At 42.2% G+C, this 15303-nt stretch overlaps 1 protein-coding gene across 7 annotated transcripts in view; it reads left to right on the top strand.

Moving 5' to 3' along the window:
* LOC116946166 (RNA-binding motif, single-stranded-interacting protein 1-like) overlaps positions 1–15303 on the top strand; it is a 311540-nt gene that overhangs the window by 279820 nt on the left and 16417 nt on the right. For all 7 annotated transcript variants that reach the window (XM_032961097.2, XM_032961107.2, XM_032961116.2 and 4 more), the window contains 6 exons: positions 5267–5424; positions 5814–5893; positions 12981–13087; positions 13590–13633; positions 14159–14252; positions 14444–14494. In XM_032961097.2, coding sequence (XP_032816988.2) covers positions 5267–5424; positions 5814–5893; positions 12981–13087; positions 13590–13633; positions 14159–14252; positions 14444–14494 — 534 coding nt within the window. The remainder of the gene's footprint in view (positions 1–5266; positions 5425–5813; positions 5894–12980; positions 13088–13589; positions 13634–14158; positions 14253–14443; positions 14495–15303) is intronic.

A 15303-nucleotide genomic window follows, 5' to 3' on the forward strand; every position in this document is an offset into this window, starting at 1 on the left:
ATGTGCATAATCTGTAATCCTGTGACAGCGTGCAATTTCTATAGCACTATTCGGTACAAAGACTTTCATCTGACAGATGGAATTCTTCCTACCCTCAAATTACTGTATATGAGAAAATAGACAGTAAAAACCGTCGAGCGTCTGTTGTTTAGGTCCTGGCGGGATGGGAATGTGATGGAATGTGTATTGGATTTGATGGCTCGCCTAATTGGTCTTCGAATTGTTTATCTCCTTTCAGCGCACCTGAGCGATGGCTACTTCAAAGTTAACCTAACTCTTGTAAATTGTGGTAAGCGCAAATGAATCAAAGGATGCCAACAGCTTTGAAATTCTCACATATTGAGTTCACAAAAGTCACATTTGTAAAATACCAAAGAAAAGTATCATATATAGAATGGAGACACTTAAAGCTGCAGTCGATTCAATCTAATTTCCTTATGCCAAATCCAGACGCTATTGGGACACAATGTTATTATTTGAAAGGGAGAGCTGGAATTTTTGAAAAACATATCTGCGAGTAAATTGTTAAATCTGGGATTTGAATTAATGGCACAAGCATACACAACAGGACACCGAATAAACCAAAGTCTACTTCACAGAAGATGGTGCAGTTAAATATAAAACACATCTTTGTGAAAAAATAAAATGCAAAAGTCAATATCTTAACTAACACTACTTTAGCCACAAGCTGTAGATGTTTGCTATGAAAGAGAAAACCTGTGCAGATTTGTAGCATAGCGGTGTAATTTCCCAAATACTGACAATAGCGTTGCCTTCAACCCAACAATACTGTTATTAAACAGTACGATCACCTTGGATGCACTGGCACTTCTGCACATGAAATACCATTCACTATAGTAATTCTGGCTGTGTTGGCGATTCCCAGTCCGGTGCTGTTACATTTATAGTTTAGCCTTCTGCCAATAAGGCACGAGCCCTTCGATACGATTCTGTTTACGAGGACACATTTACCAAATTGTGCTATTTTGACCTTTTCATCAGCTTCATTGTTGTGAATACCAGTGGCTTGCTTTAGGCGTGTAAGTTTGGCAACTGTGCAGCTTATGCGTGGCAGACGCTAATTTGCCTTCCTCTCCAGTTCGGCTTGCATTGTGTACCCATTTACGTATATTTCCCCATGAGTGGCAGTGGGAAAGCATTTCCCCGGATCTTTCAACGACATAGTGGCTCTGAACAGCAGGTGGTTGCTGGACGTGAGCCAAACACACAAGTGTAGGAATGTTCAAGCCTCATCGTGTTTGGCTTCCACTATTAATCAGTCCCTGCTCCAGCACTGCATCTGTAACCAGCAGTTCCGTTCAAGAGGCAGACATAAAGCTATACAGTGAATCACTCATTCTCAGAACTGCAGTGCCCGTTCTTGTAACGTGCTGCTGTTTACATCATCATAATCAGGGTAGTGCACTTGTACCCCACAGCAACAACGGCCTGCGTATGATTCCTGACTTGGGCACCTCTCTGTGCGGAGTGTGTACGTTCAGTCCCTGTTCTGCTTGGTTTTCCGGTCATAGGTAAAAGATTATCAGAAAACTGACCTGAATATCACTCAGTTGGGATAACACACGGAAACATCATCCCCTTCTGGGGAAAAAAATAAACTTGGCAGGACTCTCATGACATAATATTGAGACCAGTGAGGCTTTCCTTAGTAAACAAGTGTAAATGATATGTTTTAAAATCCACTGCTGGATGAAGGACTCCCCAGGCTGTCACTATCTCTCAGTCCTGTCATGTGACAATCCACCTAGCACCTGCTTACGAGTTGACTTCATCGCGCGCGATGCAGTTGTTGCCGATTTCCGCCCATGACCAACACCGGTTCTGGGCCTTCCCTCGGTAGACTCAGCCTCAAATGAGTACCTGGAGCGGTGTGTCAACATCGCCACTAGGGAGACAAAGGCGACCGGCCAGGTGTGGTGTTGGTTACCTACCCTCTCGTGTGCCGTGCCGGCCTTCATAGGCGCTCGCTAGCAGCACTTGCCCCTACAGTCTGTTAAGGCTATACAGGGGCCTGTGTCTTCTCTAATGTCTTCTGAAGAGCTCTATGGAGATGTACAATGCGTTAGAATTGAAATTTCTCATCAGGTTCCGGAATTGAGTTGCTGCACACTCAGAAGTGATTTTAAAGCCCTTGTTGTAGGTCACCAGTTTGATTTCATAATGCAAGATTCCATCTTCCACAATATTTGTTTAAGGTTGACAACCTGTATATTAAAACATTAATTTTAAAGTTAAACAGTGCTCTATTTGAAAGAAAGTATTTTTATATCGCATATTCATTTTAGGCTTTTTAGAGTTGTAATACGTGTACAGTTCTCTCGTTTTGCAATGTATGGCTTTTCCATTTTGGCTATTGTCATGGACATGTGCATTCATTTCAGTTAAACTGTCATCCAAACCATAGCAGGTGTAATTTTGTGAGTAGCCAGGCATTGTGCTTTTTGCCCTTTTAGAAAAAAATATATAGCAAAATGAAATGCGCAGGTTTTGTTGCATGAAGGATGAGAACTGTCGTCTGAAAATCTGCCAGGGAATTGAGCACTCGCCAGCCTTGACAGGTTTTCAAGTTGCACGACCTTGGCTCTGTGACTGCACTTTCAGGACGTGCACATCGATGTAGTAGCTATATGCATCGAGGAGAACAACTTCTGAACAGCGTATCCTGAGGGTTGTTGTGCATTCCATTCCACATTTGGAGCTGAGTTTTCATGAGAACATATCGTTCCGTATGTGGCGTCCAAAACTTAATGGCCGCGCGACACATCCATGCTTGTTTCAAATCCTCGGCGGGAGCATCGCGGCACCTGCTTACCTAACAAATGCACAGAGCCTTTATCGCAACCAGATAGGAGTTTTCACGATAATCTGAAGCTCATTTACTTTCCAGTGATATCGACAGGGTTTTAAGACTGAGCAGCACATCATTTCAACCTAATGCGATCTAACAGCACACAATGCGATCGGTCTAGCATGGAGATATGCATTGGCTGCTTCAGAGCACGCAGCTGGCACGTAAAATGTATGTTAACACGGTTTCTGAATGCCCAGGTCTTTTGTTACCGATCAGTTTGCGGCAAAGGCACATTCACACTGCTCCGGAGTAGCACTCTCATACTTCTGCATTTGCAAACGGGGCGTCTGGTAGACGCTGCTTAGAGCAACCTTCGTCTCTTGTGTGTTCATGCTGTGCTCACGGCGTCCGTGGGACAGGCAAGTAAGTTGCGACAGGCAGATTGAAAAAGACTGGTAATGCTTGCTGGTCGTCCGCCCTAAACACGCAACAAACATTTACCGGAGCATAACCGCCGAATGTTCTTGTCACTGGTGAGTACGCTGCTGCCATGAAAGTCACAGTGGGTGAGTTTTTTTTACTTTACGAGTGCGTAAAGTGCCAGCGTCATGAGAGTAAGCGGAGAGAACATGTTGACAGGGGAGTGCACTTTCACAATCTTTTGGGAAGATGTGGTTTGTCTGATAGGGCCTCTGTTCCAGAGTACTCGAAGCTGCAGGTTTGTGCGTCACAAACTCTGGTTCATTTTCTCACGAATAGCTCAGGCACATTTCGCGAGTCAGAAACGTGTTGTCATTCAGTGGCCATGGGTTCCACCACATGTAACATTGCAGTTTCGTTTAAGCATAATTTAAGTTTAGTTGTAAAGCATTTGAACTAAAATCTTCAAAGGAAATTATTGGTTTGTTTATTCGTAGTGGCAGATAAGTGTTTAATAAAAAAAATCGCATGCATGAAAATAAATGGACATGAAAATAAGAAGCGCAGTAATTAATATGGTCCATGCTAAATTTAATTCTCATGGTCAGGGCTGATACAATTATTTTAATTGGAGAAATGTATTAAATTACGTAAATGTTGTACGCAAACAATGAAGCACATGTTTGTTTGTTTCAAATATAATATGCAGTGCCGCACATTTTGTTCACAGCTCTTACGAAAATGTACAAATATTATTATAAGTCACAGGCAGCAGGCATTGATGTGATATTGTTTTTTTGCCCTGTGTAGTGTATTAAAATATTGTATGGGAAGCACTGCATTTGTTTTATACTCCATATATATAACCGTAAGCCAAAGATGCATTTCGGATGGGACATGTATTTTTACAGTGTTATATGATCTCTAATGGCTTGCTGTGACAGATTGCAGTGATTACATAAAAACAATTCAACAAAGCAAACAATGTGAATCAAGCACGATACAATACATATTCTTGGTTCTTTCGGTAAAGTCACGTAGAAGGGAAACAATAAAATAATAAAAATATAAAACAATACAATTATCACGACGTTTCTACTGCAACACAAGCTGTGGTTTTCACGCCTGATGATGATTGCTTGTGTTGCCGTCGAAACGTCGTGAGAATTTTATTGTTTTATATTTGTATTATTTTATTGTTTCCCTTCTACGTAACTTTACCGAAAGAACCAAGAATATGAATCCCTGCAGTCACGAAAGCTTTAAATCAAGATACAATACATGTTACTGACAGATACAGGACATTTCGGTTCATGGCAGGAAATTTCAGGTAACTGCGAGGCATTTTGACACACAATGACACATCTGCTATATCATGCACAGATGTTGGTCCAGAGCTACTGCTTGCAGCGTCTGGAATTGTGAAGGTTGGCAGTAGAGTGGAACATACTGTGGATGTGTCTTTATTAAATAAACATCCATTTCATTCAGCTATAGTGACCAGAAACGGCATGACTGAAATTTGTTTTATTTTATAAGTTTATTGACAACGGATATTTTTGTGTGTGTGTGTGTTAAAGCGCGTGCTTGATCCTTTTTAACATGTATATCTGGCCATGACTATTACTCACTGAATTTCGTCTTGGCACTTTCCAGAGATACTTTGGGTTTTCTTTTCTTTAGAATCGTTTTTCTCTCTTCTAAGGTCTGATAAGGCCTAACTCTGGAGTCTCCACTGAGGCTGTTTTGCTGGCAACAATTGTAATTTTTCAATTACCTTTTTTCTATTTTCCACAAAAAATTGGTGCTAGCTCCCTGCCCTTTTAGAAACACGAATGAGACCCCTTATTTTCCTGATGGGCCCGGACCAGGTTCTTCGCGAGCGTCATTTAATTGTTGATTTACTGAGTGATCGATCCTATGATTGCATTCATGAATTGGCTGATTTGATTTCGTGAAAAGTTTTGCTATTCTTTGATGTATCGTTTGACTATTTAAACGCGCACATTTCTAAAGGCTTTTGTCCTCTTGTAGCAACAGGAACAGGACCCAACGAACCTCTACATCTCCAACCTGCCCATGTCCATGGATGAGCAGGAGCTGGAAGGCATGCTCAAGCCGTACGGCCAGGTCATCTCCACGCGCATCCTCCGTGACGCCAACGGCACGAGCCGCGGGGTCGGATTCGCTCGGTGAGCTCCCTCCCTTCCCCCGAGCCCCACGTACCCCTCGACGACCGCCCGTTCAACCGCGCGTGATGCACGGAACCGCAGCTGAGGTGACCCCGTGGATCAGAGGGCTAATGTTGTGTCGGAGCAGCACTGAGCCGGCGCTGGCGAGATCATAGGTTCGACTGTGGGTGGCCACGCGCGTGATGTATTCAAGTTCTCAAGTGCAGTGAGTTGCTGGTTTCGGCTCGGTTACCAATGACTGCATGAATAAAATCAAATTTGGTTTTCACAGTTCCAGCTCTGCTGTACACACAGGTCAAAAATGTGTTTTTTTTCTGTGCCTCCTGACCACCTGCATCTGTGACAAATGTGTCAAGCAAACTAACCAATGTCTTTTGTTTTCAATGCAGAATGGAGTCCACGGAGAAATGTGAGGCGGTCATACAGAATTTCAATGGGAAGTTTATCCAAATTCCTCCCGGAGTTCCAGGTAAGAGCACCTTTACCTGCTTCGCCAGCTGTCCAGATTCCGTCATCTCAGCCCATCCAATCTGCTTATTTTCATTCCTTCAAATGTAACCGCACACCCGTGCATCAGCAGTGCAAGAATTCAAAAATAGTTTCCTTTCCATTAGAGCTGGTAAAAGCAGAATGGCAAAAGTGAGCTGAGTGTTCATTAAAATGGTTATTGTAATATTTGTGACAAACTATGTACAGGTGCCCAAACAAAAATGCATTTACTTAATCTCACACTATGTCACCAGCCTGTGTTTTTGTACATTATTTATAATTAATACCGTTTAAATCCTTTCCCAAATGATGCGGTGGTACATCACATTTATTAAGGGCTTATTCTTCGTGAAAATCAACCCACGTTAATTTGTCTTGCTCTCAAGGTTAATTTGCAGGGATTATTTATCAAATGTTCTAGCTGGGTGGTATCTGAGCAGAGCACTTGACTTACGATAAAAACAAATTCCGAGCTGAAATTGCAGTTGGAAGTTGACTCAACTCACCATTCTATTTGATCAATAAAACAGGTACCATTTTGTGAGATGTTATCACCGATCATTCTATGGACAGACCAGCCCCCTGCATAGGAATGTTAAATTTCCGCCACTCTCTCCAAGTCAGCGGTGGAGAGATGAGCATAAACCCACGTTTGTTTGAGCAGGAGGGCAGTTTGACTTTACTGTGATCAGTTATAAAATTCTCACGACGTTTCGGCCACAACACAAGTAGCCTTCCTCAGGTGAAGAAACAGGACTGTCCGGAAGACAGCGCTTGAGTGAACACTGCCAAGCATGGACAGCGTCTTTTAAGCTGTGTGGGAGGAACAGAGCGCCTTGACAAAGGAGTTTACATATAAATTAGCATGTAACTGGGGGATTAGCATGATGTTGGCGTGAGGGATGACCACCACGGAGAGCGACGAGCTCGGACCGGAGGAGGGGGGAGAAGAGTTTAACTATAAATTAGCATGTAACTGGGGGATTAGCATGATGTTGGTGTGAGGGATCAGCACCACGGAGAGCGACGAGCTTTGTTCAGACGGACGAGTCCATCTATGTACGGAACGGAGGAGGGGGGAGAGGAGTTTACATATTAACAATAAATTAGCATGTAACTGGAGGATTAGCATGATGTTGGTGTGAGGGATTAGCACCACGGAGAGCGACGAGCTTTGTTCAGACGGACGAGGGGAGGGGGGAGAGGAGTTTACATATAAATTAGCATGTAACTGGGGGACTAGCATAATGTTGGTGTGAGGGATTAGCAGCAGTTTACATATCAACAGTAAATTAGCATGTAACTGGGGGATTAGCATGGTGTTAGCATGAGGGATTAACACCACGGAGAACGACGAGCTTGTGTTCAGACGGACGAGTCCATCTATGTTCGGAACGGAGGAGGGGGGGGGGGTGAAGAGGAGGAAACGGCCACGGTGCGCTGCTCTGTCCTGTGTTGCGTTATAACTATGCTATAAACTGGACTACTATACAATACAATAGTATACCTTCCAATCTAAACTACATTGTATAATATCGTATCCATAGACAAATCCCACCCTTGAATTATACAATGCGTTACTATACACTACCCTATACTTTAGACTATAAAATTTTAGACTTGTAGTATTACACTATGTATTATTCTATTAACCCTACTGTATACCACACTGCTGTATATTCACTATACAATTACGGTACTATATATTGCCTTATGAATTATGTTAAACATTACACTGTTATACTATTTATTATTATACAAATGCTATAAACTATACTATTGACCGTCGTGTGATAGGTACTAATAGGCAGTGCCAGCGAATGGACTGCGGTCTGAAAGTCACCGTAAAATACAATCAATCAAGAACCGAAATGGTTTATAACGTCTTTCCAATGGTTACTAAGCCAGAATCCATCTTCTCGGTTGAAATTGTCTCTGTGTTTGTATATGTGGATGGCCTCATGAACGAATCTCTCATGGTAGCCGGATGGCTCGCAGAGAACCTCCGTCTTGGAGAAGTCAATGTCATGTTGGCCCACTGAATTATAACAGTGATCTGCCATGGCTAGGTGTTCGTTCTACCATGTTTCAAGTCTGCTTTATGTTCACGAATGCGGTCCGAGATATGTCGTTTGGTTTCTCCAATGTAGCTGCTACCACAGAGGCAACTTAGTTTGTAGACGTCCGGGTACTGTATGCCTGGAACCACATCTTTTACAGACGGAACCAGATCACGGATTTTATGTACTGTGTTGAATCGGACCTGGATCTTGTGTTTATTCAGGATTTTGGAGATCTTTTTTGTGACCCCCGCAATGTAGGGTAAGGTGATGGTTTTGAATGGCTCCTCAAGAGGATCCTTCTTCATGGTTGGAGTGATGGCTTTGCGGATTGTGTAGCCGGAGTAACCATTAGCCTTGAGAGCTTGGTGTACATGCTTGAGTTCACTAGCAATGTGTTCCTGGTCGGCAATGCACTGGGCTCTATGGTATAGAGTCTTGATGAGGGAATTCTTCTGGGATGGATGGTGGTGCGAATCCGGTTTTATGTAAGCATCCGTATGGGTAGCTTTCCTGTAGATCAGTTAATTGGCATTGTCCTTCTGCTGATTGGTCACCTCGATGAGCTTGGAAGGATTGGCCCGTTAACTGGTTGAGAAGCAGATGCCACCTCAGGGGCACTGGGCACTTTTGAGCCCGGTCCAGGTGTTAAGAGAGACCCAATGCTGACTGAGCAGCTGTCGTGTCCTGTTCAGCTGCAACAGATATTTTTTTTGTCCACAAAGGCTGTCTGCCCCCCCCCAATACAAAATCTGTGGGAACATTTGCTTATCGGCTTTTTAAATATTTTCTGTTTCTCCCATGAAGCACAGTTTCAAGCCTCCTCCAGAATATATGTGCGCATATTGCAGCACAGTTCTGTTGCAATAAAAACAAATGTCACTGTGAAATAGACCAATGTTGCCCTATAAAAGTGCAATAAAACATACCAGGAAGATATTACATGCAGTATAATCACCAGTGAAATAAAACAAACACTTTTGAATTGCAAAAAAAGCTACAGTAATTTGCTTGAAATTTTTACAAGTTATCTTAAAATCTGACTCGTTATTTAATATGTCCTCTGCTATCGGGCTTTGTGTCTGCTTGCCAAAATAGTGTGCAGTATAATGAGTTTTTTGTGAGTGGGCAGATTCAAAGATTGAGCTAATTGTGTTACACTTATATTGTATAAGTGCTCACGCACACAGATAAATATGCGTGCATGATTAAATGGAATGCCAATCTCATCCACACATTGTCTGCTCGCTCAGTCCTTTTTCATTCACTTTTTTTAATTGGCTTTGGTAACAGCTCATCGATGCACTCCTGTAAATCTGTTTAGCAAGGGAGATCTGGGTGAACAAAAAAGGTCAGTGTCTTTCTCTTCAAGCAAGCGATATTCATCTCGATTGGCAGCCCTGAGCCAATGGAGGAAGTTCCACATTCCCGTCACAGGGACCAAGATGACCATTTACAGTACCGTATTTTCCCGCATATAACCCGCATAAGCATATAACCTGCAGATGCATATACCCCGCAAAAATAGCGTTTTGTGTAAAACAAATTTTAGATAGCCCACATCGTCATACCCCACATGCATTCATATCTTTAACGTCGTTACCGCAGCTTAATTCCATCATATTAATACAAAGTTTACATTTGTAATACATTCCACTATCAATTGTTAACATTACAATCATAACGTGCACAAAGAAAAAAAACTAACCGGAAACGAGTGAACTTAAAACAGTAAATAAGTAACAACAGTAAATACCCAATAAATAAGTAACACATAACTGGTAGATAAGTAAGTAAGCGTACTGTTAGGCTTACCAGCATTCGACCACACTATATTACAGCTACTGGACCGATAGTTACCCCTGCACAGTTTTAGCACTGGTAGATTGCGCATGTGCAGACAATAGCGGCACTACGGTAACGCCATTGCCTCCTGGCAACAAAGCCATTGGAAGTTTGAAACAAAGTTCATGGTCGCGACTGTATAGTGCTCAGCCAATAGCAGCGGCCTAAGGGACTCAGCAATTATGATTCCGCGTCTGGTAGACGCTTGTTAAGGCCATTCCCATTGTGCAATCCATAGCCTCAGCTGAAACTTTCGCACCCCCGTACAGCCACTGAAAATATTAAACAAAGTGTGCCCACTTCAAACATTGTCGTTTCAAAGTGTTCTTGAGTGTGATTTTTGCAGTATACATACTGTTGTTTTGTGCGTATTTCATGTAATTAAAAGTCGCTATACCGTAGTTAATTACAATTACTTAAATAACCGTTACGATAATGCCGCCAAAACGTAAGTCGTACACCGCTGACTTCAAGCTTCAAGTTTGTGAATTTGTGGAAGATAAAGGCAACAGAGCTGCGGGAAAATCGTTTTCGGTCGATGAAAAGTCTGTTCGTGAATGGAAAAAAAATTATTGCTGAACTGATAACAATAAATCCACGAAAACGTGCTAGAAGAGGACCGTAGGCAAAGTGGCCACAGTTGGAGGACAACTCGGCCAAGTAGGTGAGGGCACTACGTGATAATAACCGGGCCGTTTCAACAGTCGCCATCAATGGTAATGATAGTGAGTCTGCTACTGGGCATAAATGATGCTGACGTTGAAATTAACATTGCATTTTAATGTTAGCTATTTTTTTAAATTTGTCTATGTAACGTGGACAGTCTTTAGCAAACAGGCTGCCTCGGCATCATATTCATTTATAATAAAATAAAGTTTGTTTGAATGTACCGTCTGATCATTATTAGACTTTCTATGCTGTTTACAGGCCATTACGTTTGGTTACTGCTCTATTCATATTCATATTTAATGTTTGGCCGCGATATGTTTAGTTTACGGGCAAATGTAAACATTGTACAAACAATTCGAATGATTAACGTGCAATTTTAGTGGTTTATTCAGCAGTGCTTTAGTCAAAGGTAAGTGTTGCATAGTGGATAGTCCTACTATGAAAAAATTAAACGAGTTATGACATGTCACACGTGTAAAATATTTTTGGGATAGCCCGCACCTCCATATACCCCGCAGGGTCTTGTTTTGTTTGTAAAAAGTGGTATACCCCGTGGGTTATATGCGGGAAAATACGGTAGTCCCTCGAATAACAGTGGCATCAGTTAACCGCTTTTCGTTTAACGTTTTGCCTCCCATAGGTCCCCATGGTTTCGACTAACTTTAGATTTTTGATTAACAGTGTCTTTACGTTATGCACGCTAGCGCCATTTATGAGGCCTCATTACTTTGATAGTGCATTGTCTTTGAGCTGTACGCCTTCTGGCGTCATCTGGTCGAGCACCAATTGGGTTGAGGCTCAAAAGAAAGCCGTCCCTTGGTGTGGACCAATCAGTTTCAAGGACAATGCATATATTATCATAGTATGGTTTTTTTTGCATTTTGACTGCAGGTATTGTGGTTAATGCAGACATGAATCCTAGTAAAAAGGTTTCAGTTTTGTTGCCAGAAAAAAGGGGAAAAACCCTATTATTCGATTAACAGTAATTTCGGTTAACACTAGATTTCGTGGAATGGATTAAAAACGTTAACCAAGAGATTACTGTATTCATTTTCCACAAGATAGTACTTATTTTACTAGCACACAGGAATGATAGGCTGAATAAGCCCCCAACTCCAATTTGAGCTCGAAACTTTCCAACTGTGAGTCAAACTCTACAAATGCAAGCGAATATACCACCATAATACATACATTTTTTGCAATATTAGTGGGATTAAGGCGAACTACTTATGGTTTAAAATGCCTGCGGCAGTAAGAGCCCTTTGAGTGATTGATTTGCCACAGGAAAGATACAATTTTTGCAATTTAGGAGGCCACCCGCTACGTGGGATTAAAGTTGACTTTGTGTGCGCGTGTTGGAACGTGCAGTGTGCCTCAATTGGCATCTGCAGCCGCTGAACTTGCACTCAGTGATTTTCTGTTCTTTGTCTGCACTGCCAAGATCTCTGTGTACATCGTGGAATGCCTTGCATGTGTCTGCGTCTTATTCCCTGGATTAACTGTCAACATGTGACCATTTTCTATTGGGTGTGCTTGCAGGTGACCGTAGTTTCAAACCCTCTTATAAAGTTCACGTCAATACACGTGGAGGCTTTTGGCTCCATTATGATAGACTTTTTGAATTAACGATTTGCGCAGCAATGTTTTGTTCGAACAAAGACACGTGTCTTTTGCAAGGGAGACGTATGTGTAATGTTAGGAAAAGGGCAAGACGGTATTTTTGTTTCATGTGGAAATGAGTTTGCAGGAAAAAAATCTATCCGTGCAAAAAGTACTTAATTTAACGTAGAGGCTTTCACAATAATTAGTTGATTTATGGTTAAGCCATGTAAAAGTGTATGTAGTAAACCCTCTATGAGAAACACACCTATTATGAATCCTACAGATGCCTCAATAGCCTATAAGGGTGTATCTAACTTAAATATCCATCTGTGCTTGATTCGTAAGTCACTTGATTACAAGCGTGCTTTACCACATTCCAGTTACGAGTTGGTTCAGACGGAAAGTTCCGATGAGTAGGGAACAACAATGAAACACAGTAGGGCCAGAATAATACTGCAGTATCTTGAATGAAAGCTCCATGTGAGGTAGTGCCAGTTCTGTGAGATGCTTGGCCTACTCACTCCTATATGAAGCCCACGGCTTTGAATCGGCATGGAATGCTCTTGAAATACTTCAGTGTGATGTAGTATATTTACCTGTAAGCCTGCCTACTTACCTGTAATCCATTCGACCACTTTGGCTTTCTGCACGAACCTGTCTCCGCTTGTCAAATAGTACTGGGTATTCTTATATTAAGAAAGGAATTTGATCGCCTTAACTTCTTATTTGACCAACACTGAAAAATGACAAATAATAATAAAAAGCTTGCCCCTTTACATTCCAGTGGGTGATGAGCTGCTTCCGTTACAAGTAAGCATGCCGGCCGCCTGCGCTGTAATAACCGTTCTCACGCCAAAGTCCTCAACGTGCTGTTACCTACTCACTCCCCAGTCCCTCCAGAACCGCTGCTGTGCAAGTTTGCTGATGGGGGACAGAAAAAGCGACAGAACCAAAACAAGTACACGCAGAACGGCAGGGCCTGGCCCAGAGAGGGCGAGGTGAGTGCTCCCTCGCTGCAGTCCACAAGGCCGCACTCATTGCACACAAAGTGCTTGAAAACAAATGAACCACAATACCTCGCTGATCTCGTCAAGGAACATAAACCATCACGTGAACTCCGGTCATCCTCACAGCGGCTTTTGACTAGCCATCAAACAAAAACGGTCACTGCATCACACACACTCTCGGATTAGCTTCTGTGGCTATCTGGAATGCTCTTCCTTCTGATATTAGGAATCCACTGGAGCTATGCACTTTTAAATCTAGAATTAAAACTAATTTCTTTAGCACTCCTTTTTATGTTTGGTTTGTTCTTCACCCCACCTCCAATGAGCGCGGTTGGCTACGTACAGTGAGAAATAAGTTCTACATACATACATGGCCACAATACAAACCACAGTGCATTGTTTCAGTATTTGCTGGCGGTTTCTGCCTGTAGACTTTGTGTATCTCTTGAAATGCTTTCCATATACGGGTTTTTCTGGTTTACTCACTCTGCAGACTGGAATTGCGGTGACATACGACCCCACAGCGCTACAGAATGGGTAAGAGCTAAAAATAAGTACAAAATAAGCCTATTGCGTAACAGACGTGTTGCCAAATGCGCTGCATTTTTCTATGCACTTTGTGCGATTCTGCAATGTCAAATATTCGTAAAAGTCAAAGTAACTTCCTGGTAGCATGAGTTCACCATCGTTGGTTCCCCTGAGCCAGTGGTATATACATTCCACATTCCCATGGCAGTGGACTGGTTGTTTCAATAACAAAACCACTTTCGTGATCACAAAGTGGTACCAATATTATCACCGCTAAAAAGGAATCTGAGGCTGAGTTGCTCCCCAACTGGAATTTGAACTTGCAGCCTTCAGATCGTGAGTCAAGGGCTCTGACTATATTGCCAGCCATCCGAATTTCGGCATTGCACCCAGTGCGCCATGATGTTGGCAATGAAAAACAGTTACTTTTTTGAAAATGTACATTTGCAGAAATGGAATATGTTTTTTCAAAGGCATGTGTTAACCTACATTCTGTAAATAAATAAATATAACGTATCTTTCTCCACTCTGCAGTTTTTATCCATCGCCGTATAGCATCGCGGCAAACAGGATGATCGCACAGACATCAATGGCACCCTACATTGCATCGCCTGTTTCCACCTACCAGGTAGGGCGCCTCGTAATGAGCTTCATCAACACTCCCGAACGCGGGGGCGCTGTTTTTTTCTCGTTTGTTTGCCTCAAGAGACCCCTTCTCAAATTGTCGTAATGCAAAGTGTTTTTATTGTATTTTACGGTGTCGCAGGGCACCAGGTGTGACAACTCACACTCTCACGCTGTTCTGTCTCTCTTTCGCAGGTCCAGAGTACATCCTGGATGCCCCATCAGCCATACGTCATGCAGCCCACGGTAAGAGCATCTCAGAGGCGCGCACAGCACCATTCGTGCTGCTCGAAGCTCCATACCTATTTTAGACACAACTCAAAATACCACCTTGCTACTGCCATCATTAACACTCCCTTAAAATTGAATCGCGTATAATGGGATAATGTTTCTGACAGTGGCACTGCTGCAGAGCAGCACGAGAGAGAGAAAATGCTAGCAGAGCGTTCTGACCGACTTGTCTTTTGAAATAATTTTGCTATGTGGTGCTATGAATAGACAGCATAATGTGGAGAGATATAAGAACAAACGTCCTAGCTGTCATGTTTTATTAACCATTGGCATTTTTTGTGCCTTACTTGGAGGGTCTCTTCTTTAAAATGCTGCTCAGTGAGATCATAAGTAAATGTAAAAAGAAAATGTTACATAGTTCTGGTGGGACTGATGCTATTAGGTATTTAATTGTATTAATTTGCCGAGATGTCCAACCCAATGCAGCATTATTTTCATAATAGCCACTTTTGGTTATTTGGCAAAATCTGGGGGCAAGCATATGTTTGGTGCCTTCCAGTACAGAAGCACATGTATTATACAGAGCTTTCTGTTTAGTGCTTTTACAAGAATACGATTTGAACCACAGTGATTTTTTTTGCGTGGTTAGACTGCATTTTTGATTGCACATGTACCTAAGTAGGTCATTTCAACAAACAAAAAATTGCGATACTGTATTGGCAGTGAAGCAGAGGCACAAATAACAAAAACTAAGTATTTGTCACTAGCACTGACCAAAAAGGAAGACGAAATAATTGGTGAGGGAGTATTGGGTAAATGCCCTT

Source organism: Petromyzon marinus, chromosome 2 (assembly GCF_048934315.1).
Source record: "Petromyzon marinus isolate PM22_M1 ecotype Great Lakes invasive population chromosome 2, UKy_Petmar_22M1.pri1.0, whole genome shotgun sequence".
Classification (NCBI taxonomy): Eukaryota; Metazoa; Chordata; class Hyperoartia; order Petromyzontiformes; family Petromyzontidae; genus Petromyzon; species Petromyzon marinus.